Genomic DNA, 20,613 nt, shown 5'->3' with positions numbered 1-20,613 from the left:
TCTCGGGTGATAAGCAGCACTCTACAAATACTGTTTGATTGATTGATTGATGAAATGTTTACATTGGGGACAGTTGTGACGGTTCACTATGGCTTGGATGGAGAATATATCACACAAATTAGATCGAGTTGAGGTGTTGGACAAGGATGTATCTTAGCCCCTTTCTTATTCTTATTTTACATAAATGGCCTGGATACAGAGTTAATACAAAGAGGCAAAGATAGGCCTAAGGTTGGGAATCAACCTGTACCTATTATCCTATATGCAGACTATGCCGTCCTTGTTTCACACACAGCAAATGGCCTCACATGTTATTACATTTTTTTAAAAAACTTTATGAATTACCTTGGTTTGAAAGTTAGTCAGCAAAAATCTTTGTTTCATGTGGCACCAACAATACACGGGATAAAAATTATGTGCTAAATGGGTCACTGATTACCATGATTAAAAAATGTAACTACCTAGGTATTTTATTTGATTTCACTTTAATGTGGGAGGGGAGCTCTTAAATAGAGACCACACACACTATTAGGGGCAGTCGTAGCCATTTTTAGATTTACGGGAAAGCTGGATCAGAAGCCCATTAAGGAAATGATTGGTCTTTATAAAAGAAAATGCCTTTCAATTGCCTCCTATGAGGTGGGGGTATGGGGTAACGCTAATCCGGGGAAATTACAAATCTGAGAAGATATTTTTTTTATGCGGATTTCTGTCCGTCCCACAGAGTACATTGAGTTAAGATGCACATTCAGACCTAGGATTATCCTATATTGAAGACCTACCTGGTGTTGCATCCTTGTTACTTTGGCTAAAGTTTTGGTACACCCCTGAAGCTAAATTTTCCCACCTGATATTGGAGGATTGTGTCAAGTTAAACCATATGACTAAGATTCCCTAGTTATCATACATTAAACATGCTTTTTTAGACCCAAGGAAAGACAATATTTTCTTTTCTCCTGAAACCATTGATAATGAGTCTAAAATCTTAGTTAAAGATATGTTTTTTAGCCACAGACGTGATTTAAGGGCAGCAGGTGTCCAAGATATGGATACAGTGGTTAGATCTTGAACCTCAACCTCAACCTTATTTAAAATGGATAGTTAACCCTGAACATAGATGTTATCCTACTAGGCACTGTGCACCTTCTAACTGCTTTTTCTCAGCTTTGGCTTATTATTTTCGTCTCTGCTGCACTCCCCTTGTGATGATATATCATCCAAGTCTACGGCACACTTATCTATTTTGTAAAAAATATTAGATCTTCTAAGCTAAGGTTGCAATTTTTACAGTGTTTAGGAACGTATCCAACTTGTCAGTTTTATCCAGTGGGCCCTAAAATGAGAAAATGGTATGCTATGTAGATGCTATGCCTATCTCCGAAATGGATGAACAACTAAAACATGGATGGTTTTAATGTATTACTGTAAATTATGTGTATGGTACAAAAACCTATTGGGCTAATTATTTTTATGTGGGTGATTATAGATGCATTGTATTTTACAAATCGTTTTATTTTTTTGTGCATTTTAATATACATTTTGAACTTTTATGGCCTTTGATTGTGTAGGTGATACCCTGACAAAGTCAGTAGTATTGATTTTAGTAATGCACCTGCTTAGCTGTGTTTTTTTGGGTTAGGACTTGCTCGAGTGCAAACTGTTAAAGGTGCCTTTAGAGCTTGGAGTCGACGGTACATTTAAGAGATTAACTGACCTGTGGAACCTTTCCTAAATGTTTCCCCCTGTAAGTTGTGAGACCCTTTATTAGGGTGCCACCATGAGCATTTCCACTTGTCTAGTAATATTTGTTCATTTGAGCATTTCCACTTGTCTAGTAATATTTGTTAGTTTGTGTGTAGTATTTTTGGGCTTGTGTAATAAGGTATTTTTGCTTTTCAGAAGAAAAATCACCCTCTGGACAGGGAATTGGGTGTGTGTTGTGTGGCTCAAGTCTCTTTCTCCATCCACAGAACCTTCCCCAAGTAAACCTTTGCTTGCTCTGCCTCGCTGCCCTCCGTCACGTGCTAACAAACACTGGCAAAGCCAATAGGTTTTGCCTTTGTCTTTTTTTTTTTATCTAACTGGCTTACAAATATTTGAAAACTGTTAAAATAATGGATGCCTTATATTTTGTAAAACAAACGTTATTATAACATTTTGCTAATATTTGTGAAATCTACTGGCATGCAGCCTAAAAGAAAGAAGACTGGAGCGAGACAGAAGATGGCAGTGAAGACAGAAGTCTGCTGCAGTAAAGAAGACAGCGATGAAAGGAGACGACATGCGGAAATGAAGCAAGAAGACAACGAACGTAGAAGGCTTTATGCAGAAAGAAAAAAGAAGATGGACGTCAATGAAGAACAAAGACAGAAGAAGGCATTCAAGAAAGAAGATGTCAGCAAAGTAAGAAGACAACAAGCAGGAAGAAAAAAAGACAGCAACAAAGAAAGAAGACAGAGAAGACTGCAGAGAAGCAAGAAGACGTCAGTGAAGAAAGAATACGGCCTGCAGAAAGAAAAAAGTACCTTCAGCGTCGTAGCCTGAGGAAGGACTCTGGCCAGTATCCACTGGGAAGTGACCAGAAGGAGAACTTGGTCCACCGTTAACTCAGTGGCAAGATCAGTGAAGAAGATGACGACGTCGACAACAGGAAGTGACATGAAGACGATGTGCTGGCCAATCTGAAGCGTGTAATTCTGAGCAATGTTGCAGTAAGCCAGTAGTAAATTCAGGTAAGTAAGGGGCTGGTTCTAAGCCCCTTTTTAGATTTTTTCAGTAACAAAAGATTTTGCAAGCAAGCTCGCATGCAGGCAAAACCTTCAAAGGGGTACTTGGTTCCCAGTTGGTGAGGGGCTCCACACTACAGTTGCCCCAGGGCACCAGTTGCGAAAGACTCCCAGTTGTAACAGTTTGGGCCCAGTAGCCCTTTTCTGCCCTAAGACTGTCCAGTCGGTATTGCTAAAAAAAGCTCAAAAACAGTAAACGTTCCATTTATGCGCACCAAATTCACCAGAATAAGATGATAGAGGAATGTTTGTTGAGTAGTGTTGCTGAATTGGAAAAGCTAGATTCTGGTATTTAGTTGGCTAAGCAGATACCCAGAGTTGTGTCAGGTAGGTAAAAGCAAAAAAATAAGATTCATACAATGTAAGTATACCAAATCATGATAAATTTTCCAGCTGTCTGCTTCCCTACATGAACACTGCGATTCCTAGTGATGAAAAAATGTATTCCAGGATATTCATCAAAAATATTTCTAGTGTTTGATATGGTGCATTTTAAATGTCGATAAGGCATTTGGGGCCCGATGTAGTAAAGGGTTTTTTCCATTCTGTGTCACTAGGAAAATATGTTTGTACATGTGGCCCTTGATTTCCTTAACACTGGCAATTACTGAATCGTGTTGAGTTCTAGGGTTGCTCAAACTCTTAATAAGATGGACTGTTTGTTTTAAAGCCCCCAAATTTGAACAAATAATCGTTTGACACTGTGGTCTGAGCTTGTTTCTGAGAACTGTAACCTATTCATTCCGTCTCATCCCAAAATGTTGCTTTCTGGGTTAAGACATTCGGTAATTAGACATGCTACTAGGTGAAAGCCAGATATCTGTCCAAGGCGGTGGGTGATTTAGTTTTAAACTTTGTAATATTTTTCATTGTGAAGTGTGAAACAGGAACTCTACCCCACCCCTCTTTTTTATTTCTGACCTGCCCCAGTTGGACCTGCGGGAAACCTCATATATGTGCAATGGGTATACCTTGCTAATTGTGTGCCACATTTGGTCACAATTATCAAACAGCAGTAAAGTTATAAGCAAATGAAAACGTTATTTCCTCCTCTTTAGGGTCGAGCGCAAAACGCTCTGTCCCTGCTATAATCTCTATAAGAGTTTGTAACCATGCCTATGAGTTTGGTTGGTTTGTGGGCTTGCCTTTAAAATTCACTTGCTTTCGTTAGTGGAAGGCTTGCATACGTCATGCCTTTTCCGGTGTTTAGCCCTCCTTGAGTGCACCGGTTAACTACTGAAAACATACGCGGCTCTGTGTTTTCCATATGGTATCTGGACTACTTTTTTCTTTTTATTTCCCACGCAGCGCGATCTTGCTGGGCAGTAGTCGAGCGCTTTGCATTACATCGACCCATTTACAGGTATAATTGCATTTTTGCCGATAATACGTGCAAGCAAACTTCTGTTTTACTTTTTATGTTCAATTTATGTGACAAGAAATGTCCAGTTCGGAATTTACAACGCAAATATCGCTTACTCGAGCAAACGCGAGACCCATTGCATTGCAAATGCTTGTTAACTTTGCCACTAACCTGATGGATAGGCACAAAACGTGGCATACTAGTAGGGAACCAATCCTTCCAAGCATCTGCAAAATTGATTGATTATTTATAGGCAAATGAATGCTTATTTGTCCCTTCTTTTGTAACCTTTTAATGCCAAGGACGTGCTGCTTTTATCTGGATTAGTGGTAGAAAGTTTGTAGATCCTCGCAGATTCCAGAGCTTTTTGCCACAAAAATGTGAGGAAAATGTGTGTTTTGTAGCAAAGTCTCAGGTTTGCGGGGCATTCTGTAAAAGAAGTCAGTGGAATCCACCCAAGTCAGACCACAATGGACTTTCATGGGTTTCTAATTTTAAGAAATGCTAATTTTGCTAAAGAAAATGTATATCCCGTTGGTGCATTTTGCGTCCTTTTCTGCCACAGGCACTAGGCGCAGCAACACAAGTGGGTACAGTTTTTATTGGGAGATGTGTGGGGACGCTGGGTGGTAGCAATTTTATGGATCCCGATTTTCATGAAAATGTGAAGAAGATGCGTGATTTTAGAGGTTTGCCGGGCATTTTGGTTAATAAAAGGTAGTGAGATCCACGCAGGTCAGACCACTCTGGGATTCCCTACTGGTCTAGTTTTAAGAAATGTCTGAGTTTGGTAGGTATCACTAGGAGACAGCCAAGCCCAGGCCCAAATTTTGCAGCTGTGTACATCTCCAAAAGAGGTTGCTGTTGATGAAGAAAATACGATGTCTCAATTTTGTAATTTTCCCTGTTGCAGGTGCGGGGCACAGTCACACAAGTGTTATCAATTTTATTTCTCTGCCTTTTTGGCTTCCAGATGTAAGCCACTATCCGAAAAATAACACATTTTTCATTCCTAAACTCGGGATCTTGTGCACATTTCAAAAATACAGAGGCTTTTTTATACCAATTATTAATTCATTCGATTTTAGCATATTGCTGTATGATTTGTACACAATGAAAAAATCATTATAAGCTGTAACTCAGTTGATGGGCCTGGATATTGTGTTTTTGGACAACCAACAAACAGTATAATACACCTATGACCTGAATAGTCTAATACATGTAACTATATGTAACTTTTGTAAATTGATCATCGAAGATACTTAATCATACATGAAAGCATCCCCAACTGCAATTTTTCCAACTTAGTTTCATATTTTATTTTTCAGTTTCGGTTTCTGTGATCAAATCATGAACAATCTACACAAAAGACCCCTGAATTTAAAAAAAAGATCCCAGGAAACCTTTTGTTGTTGCTACTTTTAGGAAAGAAAGTCATACATTTTCTTACACAACACTGTTTTCCCATTCTTCAGAAAACAATAGCTTACCTATTTTTTGGGTCTTTTTTAAGTTCCCTTTAGGGCAGTGGTTTCCAAACTTTTTAATGCCACGCCCCCCCCCAGTTGAAAAAGAAAAATCACTGGGCCCCCCTCAGAATTTTTCACAATTATTTTATAAAGATAGCAATGTTTAAATATGTCTAGACCTATTTAAACATTGGAGTTAAGTACTGTTACCTTTTTAAAAATGCAATAACATACTTCTGCTTAAAACTAAGCACTGTTATCTGTATAATGCTTCTTTTGGCTAGTCTCGCGAACCCCCCCCCCCCCCCCCCCCGCCCACCCCCCGGGATCACTTGAGGTCCCCCCCCAAGTTTGAAGACCTCTGCTTTAGGGAAATCATCAAACCCTGGGTACTTTTGAAATCCCTAAGATGTGGAAAAAATACGGACATTTGGTCTTGGATACTGTTTATGAAGAAAGTTATGAACCCCAAATGTCTTACAAAAGACTTAACATTTTAGAGGGAAAAGGCTTAGCAGCCAAGAATAATCTCACTACTAAGTGCCAAGTTTCGTGCATATTGGTCAAACAATGAAAAGATTATAATCAAATCAGAAAATGGCTTTTCAAAAGACAAGACATACTATTGTTAGCCTTGTGAAGCCAACCTCACACCTTTTTTCAAATGTTCATATCTCATAAACTACTGAACAGATTTGTACCAAACTCAAAAGCTTTGCTTTCTGGTTAACGTTTAACATTCATATCATGTTTGGTATAAATCGGTGCCATTGTTGTGGCTTTATGTGCAAGCTAAATTTCCTTTTGGCGTTAAAATGGGAAAACATCTTTTGTTTTTTACAACCACCCCCTTTTAACTTGGTTTACCCCACACAGAAGTGCACAAAATTTGTCATCCCCTACTTTAGTTGACTATGCTAAGCGAGTGTCAAATTTGGTGCACATTTGTTCATTGGTGGTGGTGGTGCGGGGGGTCATAGTTACTGCCCAACCAAAAAATGTTTTTCAATGGAAAGTCTAGCTTAACCATAACTACACAGTGACAGCTGCCACTGTGTAATATAAGCATACATATAATTGGAGAAAGAAAAATTCCCTTAAGTACTGTTGTGCACGTGAGCAACTGAATAAATTTAACCCTGCAACTTCCTAGATACTTTGCTGACTAGCTTTGAAGGTGTTTTGTGCTGGTACTACATTGCATTAAGGGCTTGAAATTGTAATCTATAAATATCATAACATTTACAATGCAATTGCTAGCAACCTAATTTTCTTTGTGTCAGTTTGATTGTGTAGACGTATGAAATGGGTATTTTCATTTTTATTGTGCTGGTCATTTTGATTGGTAGGTCCGTATGGCACTAAAGAAGGCCGAAAAGGAGTTTGAGCTAAGAAGCAATTGGTCTGTTCCTGACACACTCCAGAAATGGCTCCAGTTAACTCATGAGGTTGAAGTTCAGTACTACAATATAAAAAAGCAGAATGCAGAAATGCAGTTGGCCATTGCCAAAGAAGAGGTAATGTCATCTTTTCTCGGTTACACCCAATGCAGATAATTTTGTAATGTTGAAAAGCTGTATTGTTTGTATGCTTAACATACTGTGCTGAGAGCACCACGGGGTAGTGTGTACGATAAGAAAAGGCTCAATTGAGTGATTTATACTAATCATTTACATTAAAGTTTATTTACCAGTACTCACTTTGTAATACTCCTACTTGGCCACTATGGTTAGGAGGTCAGCAAAATGTCCAAAGCCAATTTAGATGCGTCTATTGTTTCATATTTGTGAGCACATAACTATTGATTGACGTATTTTTCTAAGAGCTGCTGTGGCATACTAGTGGCTTTCCAGGAGAATATCAGATTTACTTATGAAAAAAGCGTTCTAATTGAGACTCATAATTTAGTTGGTCGCTTTATCTTGTCTTATATGACAAATAGTTCACCAAACGGTCTTGAAATTGAGAATTTCATTGGTCTTGCCAGCTGTGACTCCTATCACATCTCGGCTCACAGGTTGTATTGTAGTTGGATTTATGCAGTGTTTCTTGCCCTAGACGAGTAGCTGAATCACTTTTATGGACAGGTTGTTCGCTGTTCATGGATGGAAGTGTGTGACTGTCATGTGGCTTATAAGGGTAGTGTAGATGTTGCTTGAGCATCAGGTTATCATGTTGTGCTCTCATTATGTTTTGGTGCTGCACCTACGTATGAACCTGCAGCTAAAAGATAATAGAAGCACCAACTTTTTAGCTTACTCTTCAGTCTAGGTATTCATCCTCCACATTTTATATTTGCTGAGGTCACAATTCTGAATGTTTGGCAGCATCAGTTGTTGGTTTGAAAATCTCACTTATTAGTATCATGTACGATGAGATTTCGTGATTCTGCCTCACTGCGTGCCGAGAAGTTGCAGGCCCTTAGCTAACTTTTATCGCTCTCCTTACTGATCTCGGTTTCTCCCTTTCGTCACTTTCAGGGAAATTTAATGTACATGCCAAGTATAAAATTGATCGTATCCCTCCATCAATCTAAGTTTCTCCAAGTCAGAGGTGCTACAGAAGCATAAAGAGATTTGCAAGGCATGGGCAGAACCAGACAGGTTACCGGAGCATCACTTAGGAGGTAGTTTTAATGTATCAAATTCCATTGTTCGAGTGTGGGTGCCCCACTGACACAGTGTGTGATGTCAGGCAAGTCCACTTTAACCAAAATCCCCTGAGATGAATTCCCTGTAACTACCAAACGCATGAAACCTGGTTCTATTTACATGTAGTGCTATTTTTCATATAACATGAAGTGTGATTTTAAAGATTTTTTCATACGCTTTTGACAAAAATCTTTAATTTGTAGTCATTTATATTATATTTAAGGTTTCTTTTGAATTTACCCCCCACCCCTTTTATCCAGGCTGAAAAAATCAAAAAGAAGAGAAGCACAGTCTTTGGGACTTTACATGTAGCCCACAGCTCATCTCTGGATGAAGTGGACCATAAGATTCTTGAAGCAAAGTAAGAAAATTGATCTGCACTGTTAAAAAACATTGCTGGCATTTTTGCATATTCAGAAATGTCAGAGGAAAATTTGAAGTTTGGAGAACAGTTTGTATCATTTGTTCTTTCTGCAGAATTTTCGATTAAGTATTTGATTGTGACTCAGAAATTTCTAGCTGATGTGGTGATTGAATTAGCACCCTGAGGTATTCTCTAACCAAGTAAGAACAGCAGATATGGCAGAAAACACAGCACTTGCTAAGACATATTTACTGGCTATCAGTGTTGCGGTGCTTAACCCTCAATGGTTCTTAGGTGCCTAAAACCCAGATCAAAGGAAAACTACCTAAACACATAGGGAAGCATTCTATTTGTCATGTTTTTTCTCCATTTAAACACCATATCGAAATGTCATCACATAAACCATTCAATTTAGAAAAGTTTCCTTCCACTGCATTGTATCCTGGAAGTCAGGAATGAGATAATCAAGTTTCCTTTAAAGAAACTCCTTTTGTTGAATTCAGACTGGCAAAACTTCTTTAAAAGAACAGTTCAACCCTGCCAACCAATATGTTTTGGTCCAATGCAGAACTTAATCAGGGTTCAATCAATTGCTTTCAGGATCATTATTTTGAAGTCTCGGACTCAATGTCGAAATCACTGGCTAATGTATACCATCAGCTGTACACCCCTTTTCTTATTAATGTAGTCTTAATCAAGTTGAGCTTCAAAAAGCAAGGAAGGGTTTTAGCAAATTCCTCTTTATTCAACAAGCAATGTATTTCACAATTCAACGACGATCATACTTATCACCTGTATATTTTGTACATAAACCTGCTGTTGGAAAATCTTGAGATGCTTGTATTGCAGCACAGTAAATATTGAAATCATATATGCTTGTTTCTAATGTGAGGCAAGGAGTGGTGTCTCCAAGCGTTTTGTCCAAAAAACAGCGTCTTTGCTGGTGGGAGGTGGGATACTGTAGTCCAAAATGTGCTGTGTAAAGATATGTTCTTCTAAAGAACCATTGTGGGATTGGTCTGATTTACAGGTTCATTGAACTATGGTTGTTTTCTAGGAAAGCCCTGTCTGAGCTGACCTCATGTTTGCGGGAACGTCTTTATCGATGGCAGCAGATTGAAAAGATGTGCGGTTTCCAGATTGTGCACAACTCTGGTTTACCCAATCTGACTTCTACTCTCTATTCAGAGCACAGCTGGGTGGTGATGCCTCGGGTCTCCATTCCACCCTACCCTATCGCAGGTGGAGTGGATGATTTGGATGAAGACACACCTCCAATCATTTCCCCATTTCCCGGTACGTGCTGGGCTATCCTATGACACAAATAGTAATCATTCTTGTACAAAATGGTTTGTATAAGCATTTATGAAATTAAAACCGGTTTTTAGCTAATACAGTTGTTGCCCTACACAAAGATTCACAGGTTCATCGGGTCTGTTTTATAGTGACACTTCTTTACAGCCGATGCTGAACCCAGACCGTTTGCTAGATTGAATTATCTGTCCAACAATTGAGTTTGCGGGCAGGCACCGACATGTGTAAACTTGTAGGCATAGCTGTTTTAGGTATATGACTGACTGTCCGCTTTCTTTGTGGCCAACAGTGTTAAGGTTCCTTACACATTTCCTAGGGAACCCCTCAACAACTTCATCTAACCACCATTGGACAGCAGTTTCCTTTATAGTGAGTCCCAAAAATGCCAATGTAGAGGATATGACGTCATGAATTCTCTTAAACCCCCTCCCCCCCAAAATGACATAACCTGATTGATCCATTTTTCCATTCTTAGCTCCTTATACAGTTCTCCTGTCTCCTGCTGAAGGGGTAGGCAAAGGTAAGATGAAAACTACTGAAAGTAGGCGGTGCTGATGGCGAAGCTTACTTTCTGTTAATGCTGTCGGGTTCATGACCACTGGCACCAAGGTAACCAAAGGGCAAGCCAGGTACAGAAGCTGTTAGCCCTGACTACCACATTTGAGGCGAATGGATTTCTTTATTATGTAGATGCCTATATTATTTATGTGGAGTCCTTTCCTAGAGCTATGTTCACAGTGCCTAATTTGTTAAAAAGAAATTAAGTGCCAGGGCCCAGTATTTTTTTTTTTTTTCAGGAAGTCTCTGACTGTATCGGCTAGCGTTGCCAAATGCCAGGAACAATTCTACAGGTTTACCCTCACGTCCATATGAATGTGATAATTTGGATGATTCCTTCACATCCACAGCTGTTGGAATAGACTGGATGGGCTGGCATTGTGACATTTTATGGAATTTTTATACCCTTTGCTGAAGTTTAAAAGGAGACAACCGCACCATGTGTTGGCCTGTCAGCACTGGCAAACACTGGCACAAGGCATGCACCGACTGCTCGTGACAACCGTCAGTACTAGTGTACGTGACAACAGAGATCAGTCTCTTTCTAATTAGGTTGCACACACTGAAAATAAACACTGTAGTGTTAGTAGATGATCTCTCTTTGGAGGGAGTGGGAGTGAAGGGGGAGTTTGAGAGAACAAGGGGAAAGTGAGAGACATAGTCTTCAGTGAAAGAAAGTAGCTATGTTGAGATTGAACAAGGTGAGATCAGGGGCTAGGCTAGGTGTTATGTGGGTGTAACAGTGTGTGTGCCAGTTTTATGCGCCTCTGGGGTACTTCGTGTGGCCTTCTGTGATGTCGCTCCAATGGTAAATGTTTGCTGGAGAAATACCATGGGTCATGCCCTCATTTGCATCATTACAGAACCTTGTGCAGCGGAAAGAGGCTGTGAGGCCTAGAGGGGGTGCAGTCAGTCTGAAACTGACGACTCTTCTTTGAGACGGGATCGGGGAGGTCCCAGGGACCCTGTGGGCAACCCCCATGTAGATGGGTGAAGTCACTGCCTGCACCTGCCTGCAGTGAGATATGTGCCCCTTTTGAAATGCAGACCAGCTTGCACCTGCACGGGAAGGTGGGTTGAAGGTTTATGAAAGTCTGCTTTTCACTAATGTGTAGGCGGACGTTCACACCTAAACCCTGAGCAGCACATTCACTGTAATAGAGTGCACTGTCCGGTCTGCGTCATGGTAGTGAGTAGGACAGAGCACCCTACCTGTAATGCAGACCCTGGTTTGTAGAATGTGGTGTGATGCTGTAAAAGTAGAAACGTCTGGATTGTAGTGAAAATGTCTAAGTATCGTATTCTAGCAAGTATGTAGGCAGCAATATTGCTCCTCCAGGTTTTATTATATATATATATATATATATATATATCTCTCTGTTGGTAGAATAAATCAACTTGACTGATGACCCCAGATTTGGCAGCAATTCCCTACAAAATTAAATATGGGCCAGCTTAACTCTCGCCTTTCAGGGAAGGTAATTGGGGTGCAGGTAGCAGATCTTATTTAGCAGATGTGTGAACTCAGTGTGTTTTCCTTTTACAATGTAGGTTTAAACCAACAAATTGTCTTCGCATGCAGCGACGAGTTGCTCCACAATTGTAAATATCTATTGGTATTACTATATCCTTCAAAGCCGTTAAAAGCTGCCAGTATATGAACTGACTTAAAATTTGAGACATTCACCACAGGGCTGTGGTGATTCCTTTTTTGATCGAGAGCACCATACAGTTTAGGGCAATCATTTTCTGACCTGAGCTTTTGGATTTTGGAGTTACTTGCCCGGAATCCTGACCGAGTCTATAATGTTTCCTGCTGGACACACATTTTTGTTATGCTTGTGCTTATGTCAGACCAAACTTGTTAGGGAATGTTACCCAAACAGACCCCACACTTGGCATCCAAGAACACCCTTCATTTCCAGTGTCGACAATTCTGTAGGTGTGTGTATATGATTGTTTCTGTCAGCAAACAGACTTTTCTTTTACGGCGCTCTGGGAAACTACATTTGTGTGTTTAATTAAATAATGCATTTATTTTGAGGGAAGGGGTGCAGATTTACGTACTTAAATTTCAGGAAATCATTGTATTATGTACACTAGTATGAACATTGTGTGCTATGGGTGAACTGTCTACAGATGTACGCAATTGCGATTGCTGTGCTATGGACGTCTTGGAGAAGTTGACCAAGAATGTAATTGTATTTCATAGTGTTTGTCATCCCTGTTTACGAACTCTCTGGATATGGTACCCCAACCATTGTGGGTGATATTTGGAAGTTTACTCTTGATATTTTTAGAGCATTAACTGTGTTGGTGCTCGTGTGCGCAGTGCTGGCGGTTTCTGAATCAGAGTCTCAGTCAACTTGTTCAAGTCCGATTGTTGTGATTTCGAGTGGTGTGTAAAAGTAGATCTGTGTGTGGTTTGTGTACTTGAACACACGAGTGAACATATGATCAGTTTTTATATATTTTTACTGATTTGTGTTTGCGATGTGTATTACTTCCAGACGGCTAAATGTGGGAGGTTATGAGCCCATGCCCGGGGGATGATTATATCGAACTCAAAGGCGTCAATTGTATATATGTTAGGGTATTATTTATGTGTTTTGTTTAATAGTGGATGTGGTTTGTCTATGTGACATTACCAATGATAAATACTTAGGTTTCCATTATGAGGGGGAATTGTGTGTTTCTGAAGTTTATATTTTGCTGTTTTTTTCCGGAATGATACTTTTGTTCTTAACAGTATATATGATGTATGTGTTCCGTTTATATAACTGTGGTAACTGTTGTAATGTTGCCAGTTGTGTATCCAACGGTATTGGGAAATGTTGATACATGTATCTCAGATGTAAATGGAATTGATTGAGATACGTTCGCTCAGTATGATAGTATATGTAGAGTGAGTGTATGTAGGCATGAGTCTAAAAAGTGTTAGAAAACTAAACTAAGGCATCATGCCAATACTGCAAAACATATTTGCCAACATTAACTAGAAATGTAATTGGGTAGATTTTATTTACAATGTTGATTAATTTTAAATGGTATTTGATATACCAGAACATTCCCTTAAAGGAAAAATAGATTTTGATATTTAAAAAAATTGAAGTATTTTTATTTAAAATTAATTTCTTGAATCGTACCCGAGCTGATCAAACAATATTGGTTCCTTATTAGCCAGGAGCTTGACAACAAACCAACTTGCTTTGTGTTTACAATCTGTTCTATATTTGTTATCTTTCTCCTTAGGGTCAATTGTAAAGACTCATGGGACATTAGCAAGAAGCAGCAGCTTATGTCGGTCTAGACGAAGTGTCATCCAAACGTCTCCACAGGCCCAACATATCTTGCAGTCTCCTGATCCTGACATCCTTTCAGTTGCAAGCTGCCCTGCTCTTTACCGCACGGATGCGGAGGAGGAAGCAATATACTTCATTGCCGACAAGCAGTGGTATGGCACACGATTAATAGCATGTCACAGCCTATGCATATTAATTTCCCTTTTTGCTTTTAGTGAAAGAATAGTTGTACATGCTAACTGTGAAAGCAAGTTGCAGTTTTTCATATATTAGTTTATTAACTTCAGAGTGATGCACCCCTGCCAAATCAATAATTCCACTCTGGTATGGCCAATTCTGAGAGGATTGCTTGTCAACCCCTGGTAACTACGCCATAAGCAGCAGATTATCCCTCAAAGAAGTGTGTGCTGCATTAAAGCAGTACCAACAATTTTAAAGTATGAAACACAGTAAATTAAAATTTGAAAACCAATTGAGAAAAATGTAATGAACAAACCAACACCAAGATCATAGGTTAGGGTACGTTTATATTTTTAGGTTTTAATCTAAAAAGTGCTTCAAGGGCAAACAATTCATGGTGGGCCAGGACCAAGGAGCAAAACCAGGCCTCCCATGATAGCACGAAGGTCACCTCCTCCAAGTGGGTTGTCTGGGACAAGTTTTTTACCTTCATATTTACACTCCAGCTCCTGCGAAAGCTTCTTCTGGTCAGTTACGCTGCTTCTATTCCCACAAAGCAGGCTTGGGGCACCAGGCCCCTCTCTAGTCAGGTCTCCTTTAGGGTCTAGTCCTCTTTAGTCAACTGGACCCACTTGGAGTCCAGAGTAATCCTGCATTTTTTTATCTTTAAATGAAGTAAACAGGAGCCCAGACACTTGCTCCTTTGAGAGCAGTTCCAGTCCTTGAGTGCCAGCAGGATTCAGGAGTAAGAAGTCAGGGTGGATCTTCCGGCAGGATTGTCTTCTTCAGATCGATCTTCACTGGTAACGTTTGAAGGAGGTGGAGGTGCTAGATTTATCTTATGCACTAGGCAGTGATGGGAGAAATTCTACCACTCAATATTAACAATTGTCTCGCAATCCCCTTACCTCATTTTGAACACTTCCTTTTTGCCTTATAGTAAAATTACCCTGGAGTCCCTGTTTCTAGATATCCGGACCAAGCCACCACCAGACAGTCCTCAATTTATTTGCCATTCCCCTACCTAAAAGGGCCAAAACTGTTTTTCCCTTGACTATCTGGCTCATGTTCATCCCCAGTGCCCTGGTAGGGTCTTGGGGATGAATTGGTGAAACCCTTTTTGGCATCTTCAAGTCAAAAGAGGCAGTGATAAAGTTGCCTTTTGTTCTGCTAACTGCTCCTGTACACTCCCAGGTAGCTAATCCTTGGAAAGTGGCCAGCACACAACACCAAGGTCCTCTGAGCCAGAATCATTAACTTTCCTAATCAATGATGTGTATTTAAGCTGTGGATTTGGGATATGTGGCAACACTGAACTTGTTTTAAGCCAGTTGTGGCAGCCTAACATTTTTACAATATTACCTTTGCTGCTTAAGTTTCAAAAACAAAATGATTTCACCATTAAATCAGATTTTAAAAACCAAGCAAGAAATAACTATGACTCATTTTTCAAGCTCTTTCTAAGCAGGGGCGGATAATAAAGATTTTAAATTCATCAAGGTCTGTTAGAGAAAAGTATAACCCATCCTACAGAGTGACATAGGGTTTGCCTTTTATTTCACTGGGAGCACACACTAACCCAAATATGTAGTGTGTGCTACTTATAGGGTTGAGCGCAAAGCACTCTGACACAGGTGTAATCTCTCTGCGGGCTTTTAAGCGCACCCATGTCAAGCCCATCAGTTTGGTTGGTTCGTGGGCTTGCTTTTTTTTAATTAGCTTGATTTAATTAGTGAAAGGCATATGTCATGCCTTTGCCGGTGTTTAGCCCGCCTCAAGCGCTTTGCTGACATCGACCCTGTTACATGGATAATTGCACTTTTGCCGGTTACATGGATAATTGCACTTTTGCCGGTTACATGGATAATTGCACTTTTGCTGATACATTTCACTGCGAGCAAACTTCTGTTTCCTTTTATGTGTTTGCTTTGCACTCATGGCGGCTGTCGGCTCGCTTACGTGAAACTGTTTTACTTTTCACTTTATATGGTAAGAAAAGTCCGGTTAGGAGTTTACAACGCTAATAGCTTTAACTCGAGCAAACACGAGACCCATTACATTGCAAATGCTTGTTATATATTGCCACCCTGCCCTGGAAGCTAACAAGGCACACTTTAGAGGTGACATGCATATTTAAATTTAGATTTTTCCTACACTGCAAAGTCAGTTTTTACTGCTATGTGTTACTACAGTGCTTTTAAACATCAGCCTAGCCAGAGCACAGTGGTGCTCCTGGCAGAGATATGTTTTTCATCGCATATGTGGAATTTGTAAATATGCGCTGCAGCCCATATATGACATTTAACATTGCATGTGATAGTTGCTCTCTGTGCACCATTCAGAATGGACTTATAAGGAAGTTAAATAGGCCAAATATGGAGTTCAAATTAACATTACATGTTTTCGAGGGAAAGCACTTACAGTTTACTTGGCATTAATACAATGCACAGTGCCCTAAAGCCAGCACTCCTAGGTTCAAGTAAAAAGACAAAATATCTGGAGTGACCATAAAGAAAAGGTGAATTTGCTAAAAGTGTTATAGACTGTGCTTTTTTGCATGTTAAACTGTTTTATATACTTGTCTATTTTGGTGCACTTCTGGTTCCATCCTGTATCTAAGCATCCTTTCTTATAGCAGCTAAATTGTACTTGGTTATCTAGGTTAGGCATGTGCATCAATGTAAATAGGTAAGACTCTGTAATGTATAATTGTGTGTATAAATATTTTGAAAATTCTGTCACAGTTCTAGCAGTCTTGCTAATGGATATTCAAAGCATGCAGTACTGCTTGGAGTTTCCTGTCCCAGGAGTAGGCTGTAAGTGACAGCTGAACTCTCAAACCCATCACAACAAAATCAGTCATGTTTATGTCTTGTACCCTGTAAGAAGCATATGTCAAAGTAAAAAGGAATTTGTTGCAATTAATATTACCCACAGAAATGAGGGTCGGGTGAAATGTGGAGCTCATTTCCTGTATAAACAGTTACAGCTGTGTATGTGCCATAAGTAACCAGATGTAAGTATGAAACAGTAGCTACTGTTTTGCCAACCAAAGTAAGGCCTACTTACTGCTCAGAAGCTGAGCATGTCCAAGTTGGTGGAGTTGAGGTCACACTAATAGTAGGCACACTGATCGTCCTCTCCTTGGATCACTTTATGCTTCATTGAGGCCATTGAGTCGAATACACAGAATGGATGCAGTACAAGATCAGTGCGTAATTGGAAATGACTACTCCATAGCCACCATCTAAGCTTAATTAATGGCATTAAGTTTGTCTTATTACTTTATTTACCTGATTAAAAGTGATAGTTTTTTAGTGATAAAGGACCACCTCCACCTTTGGAAATTAAGTGTGTTTGCTGCATGTTCTGTTTGGATTGACCTGGACAGATTTTTTTCAGGTAACATAAAGTAATTAAATATAATGCAGTCTAGAGTTTAATTTGAACATTTACTTGAGGGAACTTACAGTCGATAAGCGAGTGTGTTGCTGTGCGCTTTCTTTGAACTAATAGTTGAATTACATTGTTTTTCTTCTGAAAACTATTGTCTGCTATAGTTCTACTTTTTACTGAGTCACTACTATATTGAGGGTCTGTGTTTCAGTGCATCCACCCACTACTGCCAGAAAGTGTACTGTGTACAGGCATTTCCACTTCCCTCAGTATTCATTGCAGGAATGCATTTATGAATTGCATGGAAGTATAAGAAGGGAAAAGATGATTTTGTTTAACACGTTTAAGTAATTTTCCTTTTACTTGTAGAAATGTCAGTTGATAAATGTTAGTCTAAGTTCTAATGCATTCGTTTCTGGTTTCTTATATTCAGGGAAGTTCAAGACACTGGTTCAGAATGTGACTCTTTGAATTCTTCCTTTGGAAAGAGGCAGTCTCCTCCGATGAGCCTTGAGCTGCACCAAATAGCCACTCCTCGAAAGATCTCTAAGGAGGAGGGCTCCTTTGAAGAACCATCAACTGGGGACTCTGCTTTGACTGCAGATATTTCAACCAGCTCTCCAGAGGTCTTGGGACTAACAGAAAGCCAAAGCATGGTTTTCAGTCCCGCCAGCAAAGTCTATAACGGCATTCTGGAGAAGTCCTGCAGTATGCATCAGATCTCAAGTGCCATTTCAGTCCCAAAACCTCCCCAGCCGTCCATTTTCTCTTCCCCTAGTGACAGCAAACCAGATGAAGAAGGCCTGGACAACTCATTGTTAAAGAACATCCCTCAGGACCTGTCTCATAATGGAGAGAAAAACAGAAAGTCATCCAAAATAAAGAGCCTTTTTAAGAAGATTTCTAAGTAAGCTCACTGAAACCTTAAGCAGTGGCAACAGTAGACTTGATTTTTCCTTTTTGTTTCTTCTTTTGGAATGTAGCTCTTTTGGGTCTTTCCAGACTGGATGCCATAGTACAATGCTCCTTAGTTCAACTGTGTAATATTTTAATGACTCGTAAGTAAAAGGTCATGCCAGCTATCACTGAAAATCACCATTAACAAGTTGATCGGTGTTTACAGTAGCTTTTGCTTATTTATTTCTGCTTTTAAGTTTTTAGTTACATTTTATGTTTTTAAAGCCACTTTGGACTTGCTAGCTTTAAAGGACTCGGAAGCCCGTGGGCTTGCAAAAGTTTCTCGTTTACTGGAGCATCTTCTTATCTTTCCACATAGCTATGACATTTTACATACTGGACTAAACTTAAAGGAAATAAAACTAATTGCACTACTGTTTTCCAGACTGGAAAAGTATCTCTGAAAGTGAAACTGTGTAGGATTTTAAACCGACGGAGCCTGGATGGGATTGTTTTCACTTTTAGATTTAATGGGTTTTTAAGTAGAGCCTAGAATTTCTAATTGAGAATTCTGGGAATGAAAACGTGCGCTTTTATTATGGGACGCTTCTCTAGATGCATTTATTATTATTATTTTAAAGGTTTGAGTCCTGCTGTAAAGACTACGATTCTTTTCAGGGCTTTCACTGTGATTTTACTGCATTGCAGGCTATATGGATCGGTAAAGGTAACTTAACTCGAGGAGGCGGATGAGGAGGCTCTTGATTCCTTATGCAAGTGATGGAGGTGAAACTTAAGGACTTCAGACATTCACATGCTTAAATTGGGAAAATATGGGCACTTGTTTACAGACTTTGAATGAATGCAAAAAAAGATATTTGGTTTGTGAAACTTTGTACTGTGGAAAAGGAAAATAAATTGGAGGCATTATTGTGTCTTGATCTTTTGTTATTGGTTCACCTTTCTGCTTATGAGCTATTTCTATTTTTTATCGGGTTCCTAGTATTTTGCCCTTTCTTCATTCTCTATACGGTTATATGTTCTGTCTGTCGCGTGTGTATCATTTTCCTCACTAATCCTGTTGATGGCAAAAGTTGTGCGCTACTATGCATAACTGTACGTTTTCACATTTTGTGTGCACACAAATATAATTTTATAATTGGTATATCGCCTGTACGGAAGCACAAGAGTGGCTTGTTCAATTGTGCAGGCACATGAGGAGGTCTTGTGCGTCCTTCTCGGGTATTACTGGACACGGTGTTTCCTTTTTTTTTTTTTTTTTTTTTTTTTAAACTTCGCATTGCTATCTTTGTGTCACTGTGCCAGTAGCAAAGTAGACAGATATATACATTTGTTCAATTTGCTAACGTGTACAAAAATGTATCTGCAGTTTTTACACGTTTGGTCGCAGCTTTGTAGTTAGGGGAAAACCCGAGTGTTACTGCCTTCCAATTAAGGTGCTTGTGGTGTGACATACACACTTATTTTGCAGCCACAAAGTCTGTGATTCCGAAAATCGCGTAATTTGTAAATGCAAAATATATTTTTAATATGTACAAAAATCCTATTTGGAAAAAGCCTTTCTGACTTACAAAAGTGCTTTTGCGACTGTCTGAATGGTCAGGTAGGTGCATAAAAAGGGCATCCTCTCACATGTGCGTTTAAAAAGGAATGTATCGGTGTTTTTTACCACAGGTGCATGGTTTCTGATTCGCAAAGAGGAACCCTATCCCTGTTTGGGCAACTTTTTATTTGGGCATCGGGAAAGCAGTTTCAATGGAAGCAGGCAGTAGTCTGCTCCTCCAAAAGTCTTCCTTAATGAGAGACATTTTTTATTTAACGTAGCTCTAGTCCCTTTAATGGGCATGGTCTGCTGTCACTTGCATGGCTACATTACTTCATTTACAGCAAATCAGAGGGGGTTGCAAACTTTATCTGTCTAATTAATATTCGTTAGGCTGGTCGTTTTGCGATCATCTGCGAATGTAGAGTTTGTGATGCAGCCTATTAGTACATAAGTCGCATCTCAGGCTGTCATTGAATAAAGGTAGGTGCAAATTAATTTCTTCAGATTGATCATACTGAATTTTTTTTAGAAGCAAATTATGCCACGGCTAAGGGTTTTCTCTTTATCTTATGAATTTGCCACATTTTCGAAATTTCAAATTTGAGATCCTCTGTGAAGCAATCTTCGTATGCAAAATCCAACAAGGTACCTGGCCATTAGCAAGTGGTGTGCACTTGATTTGATGTGTAACCCTGAAATACACCAATGTTAAGCTAACTCTTTGCACTTTCTGCAGATATAGTTACAACTGCTCTACAGATTTTGT

The 20,613-nt window shown here is 39.5% G+C and overlaps 1 protein-coding gene across 1 annotated transcript in view; it reads left to right on the top strand.

The window, feature by feature from the left end:
- STIM2 (stromal interaction molecule 2) overlaps window positions 1-19,221 on the top strand; it is a 350,713-nt gene extending 331,492 nt beyond the window's left edge. The window contains exons 8-12 of the mRNA XM_069202138.1: window positions 6,968-7,135; window positions 8,530-8,630; window positions 9,691-9,929; window positions 13,758-13,959; window positions 17,817-19,221. Of these exons, the coding sequence (XP_069058239.1) occupies window positions 6,968-7,135; window positions 8,530-8,630; window positions 9,691-9,929; window positions 13,758-13,959; window positions 17,817-18,294 (1,188 nt within the window). The 3' untranslated portion in view covers window positions 18,295-19,221. The remainder of the gene's footprint in view (window positions 1-6,967; window positions 7,136-8,529; window positions 8,631-9,690; window positions 9,930-13,757; window positions 13,960-17,816) is intronic.
- The last annotated feature ends 1,392 nt before the right edge of the window (window positions 19,222-20,613 follow it).

Source organism: Pleurodeles waltl, chromosome 1_2 (genome assembly GCF_031143425.1).
Source record: "Pleurodeles waltl isolate 20211129_DDA chromosome 1_2, aPleWal1.hap1.20221129, whole genome shotgun sequence".
Classification (NCBI taxonomy): Eukaryota; Metazoa; Chordata; class Amphibia; order Caudata; family Salamandridae; genus Pleurodeles; species Pleurodeles waltl.
Note: the sequence above shows the minus strand (reverse complement) of the source record. Positions and strands in the feature narration are given on the sequence as shown.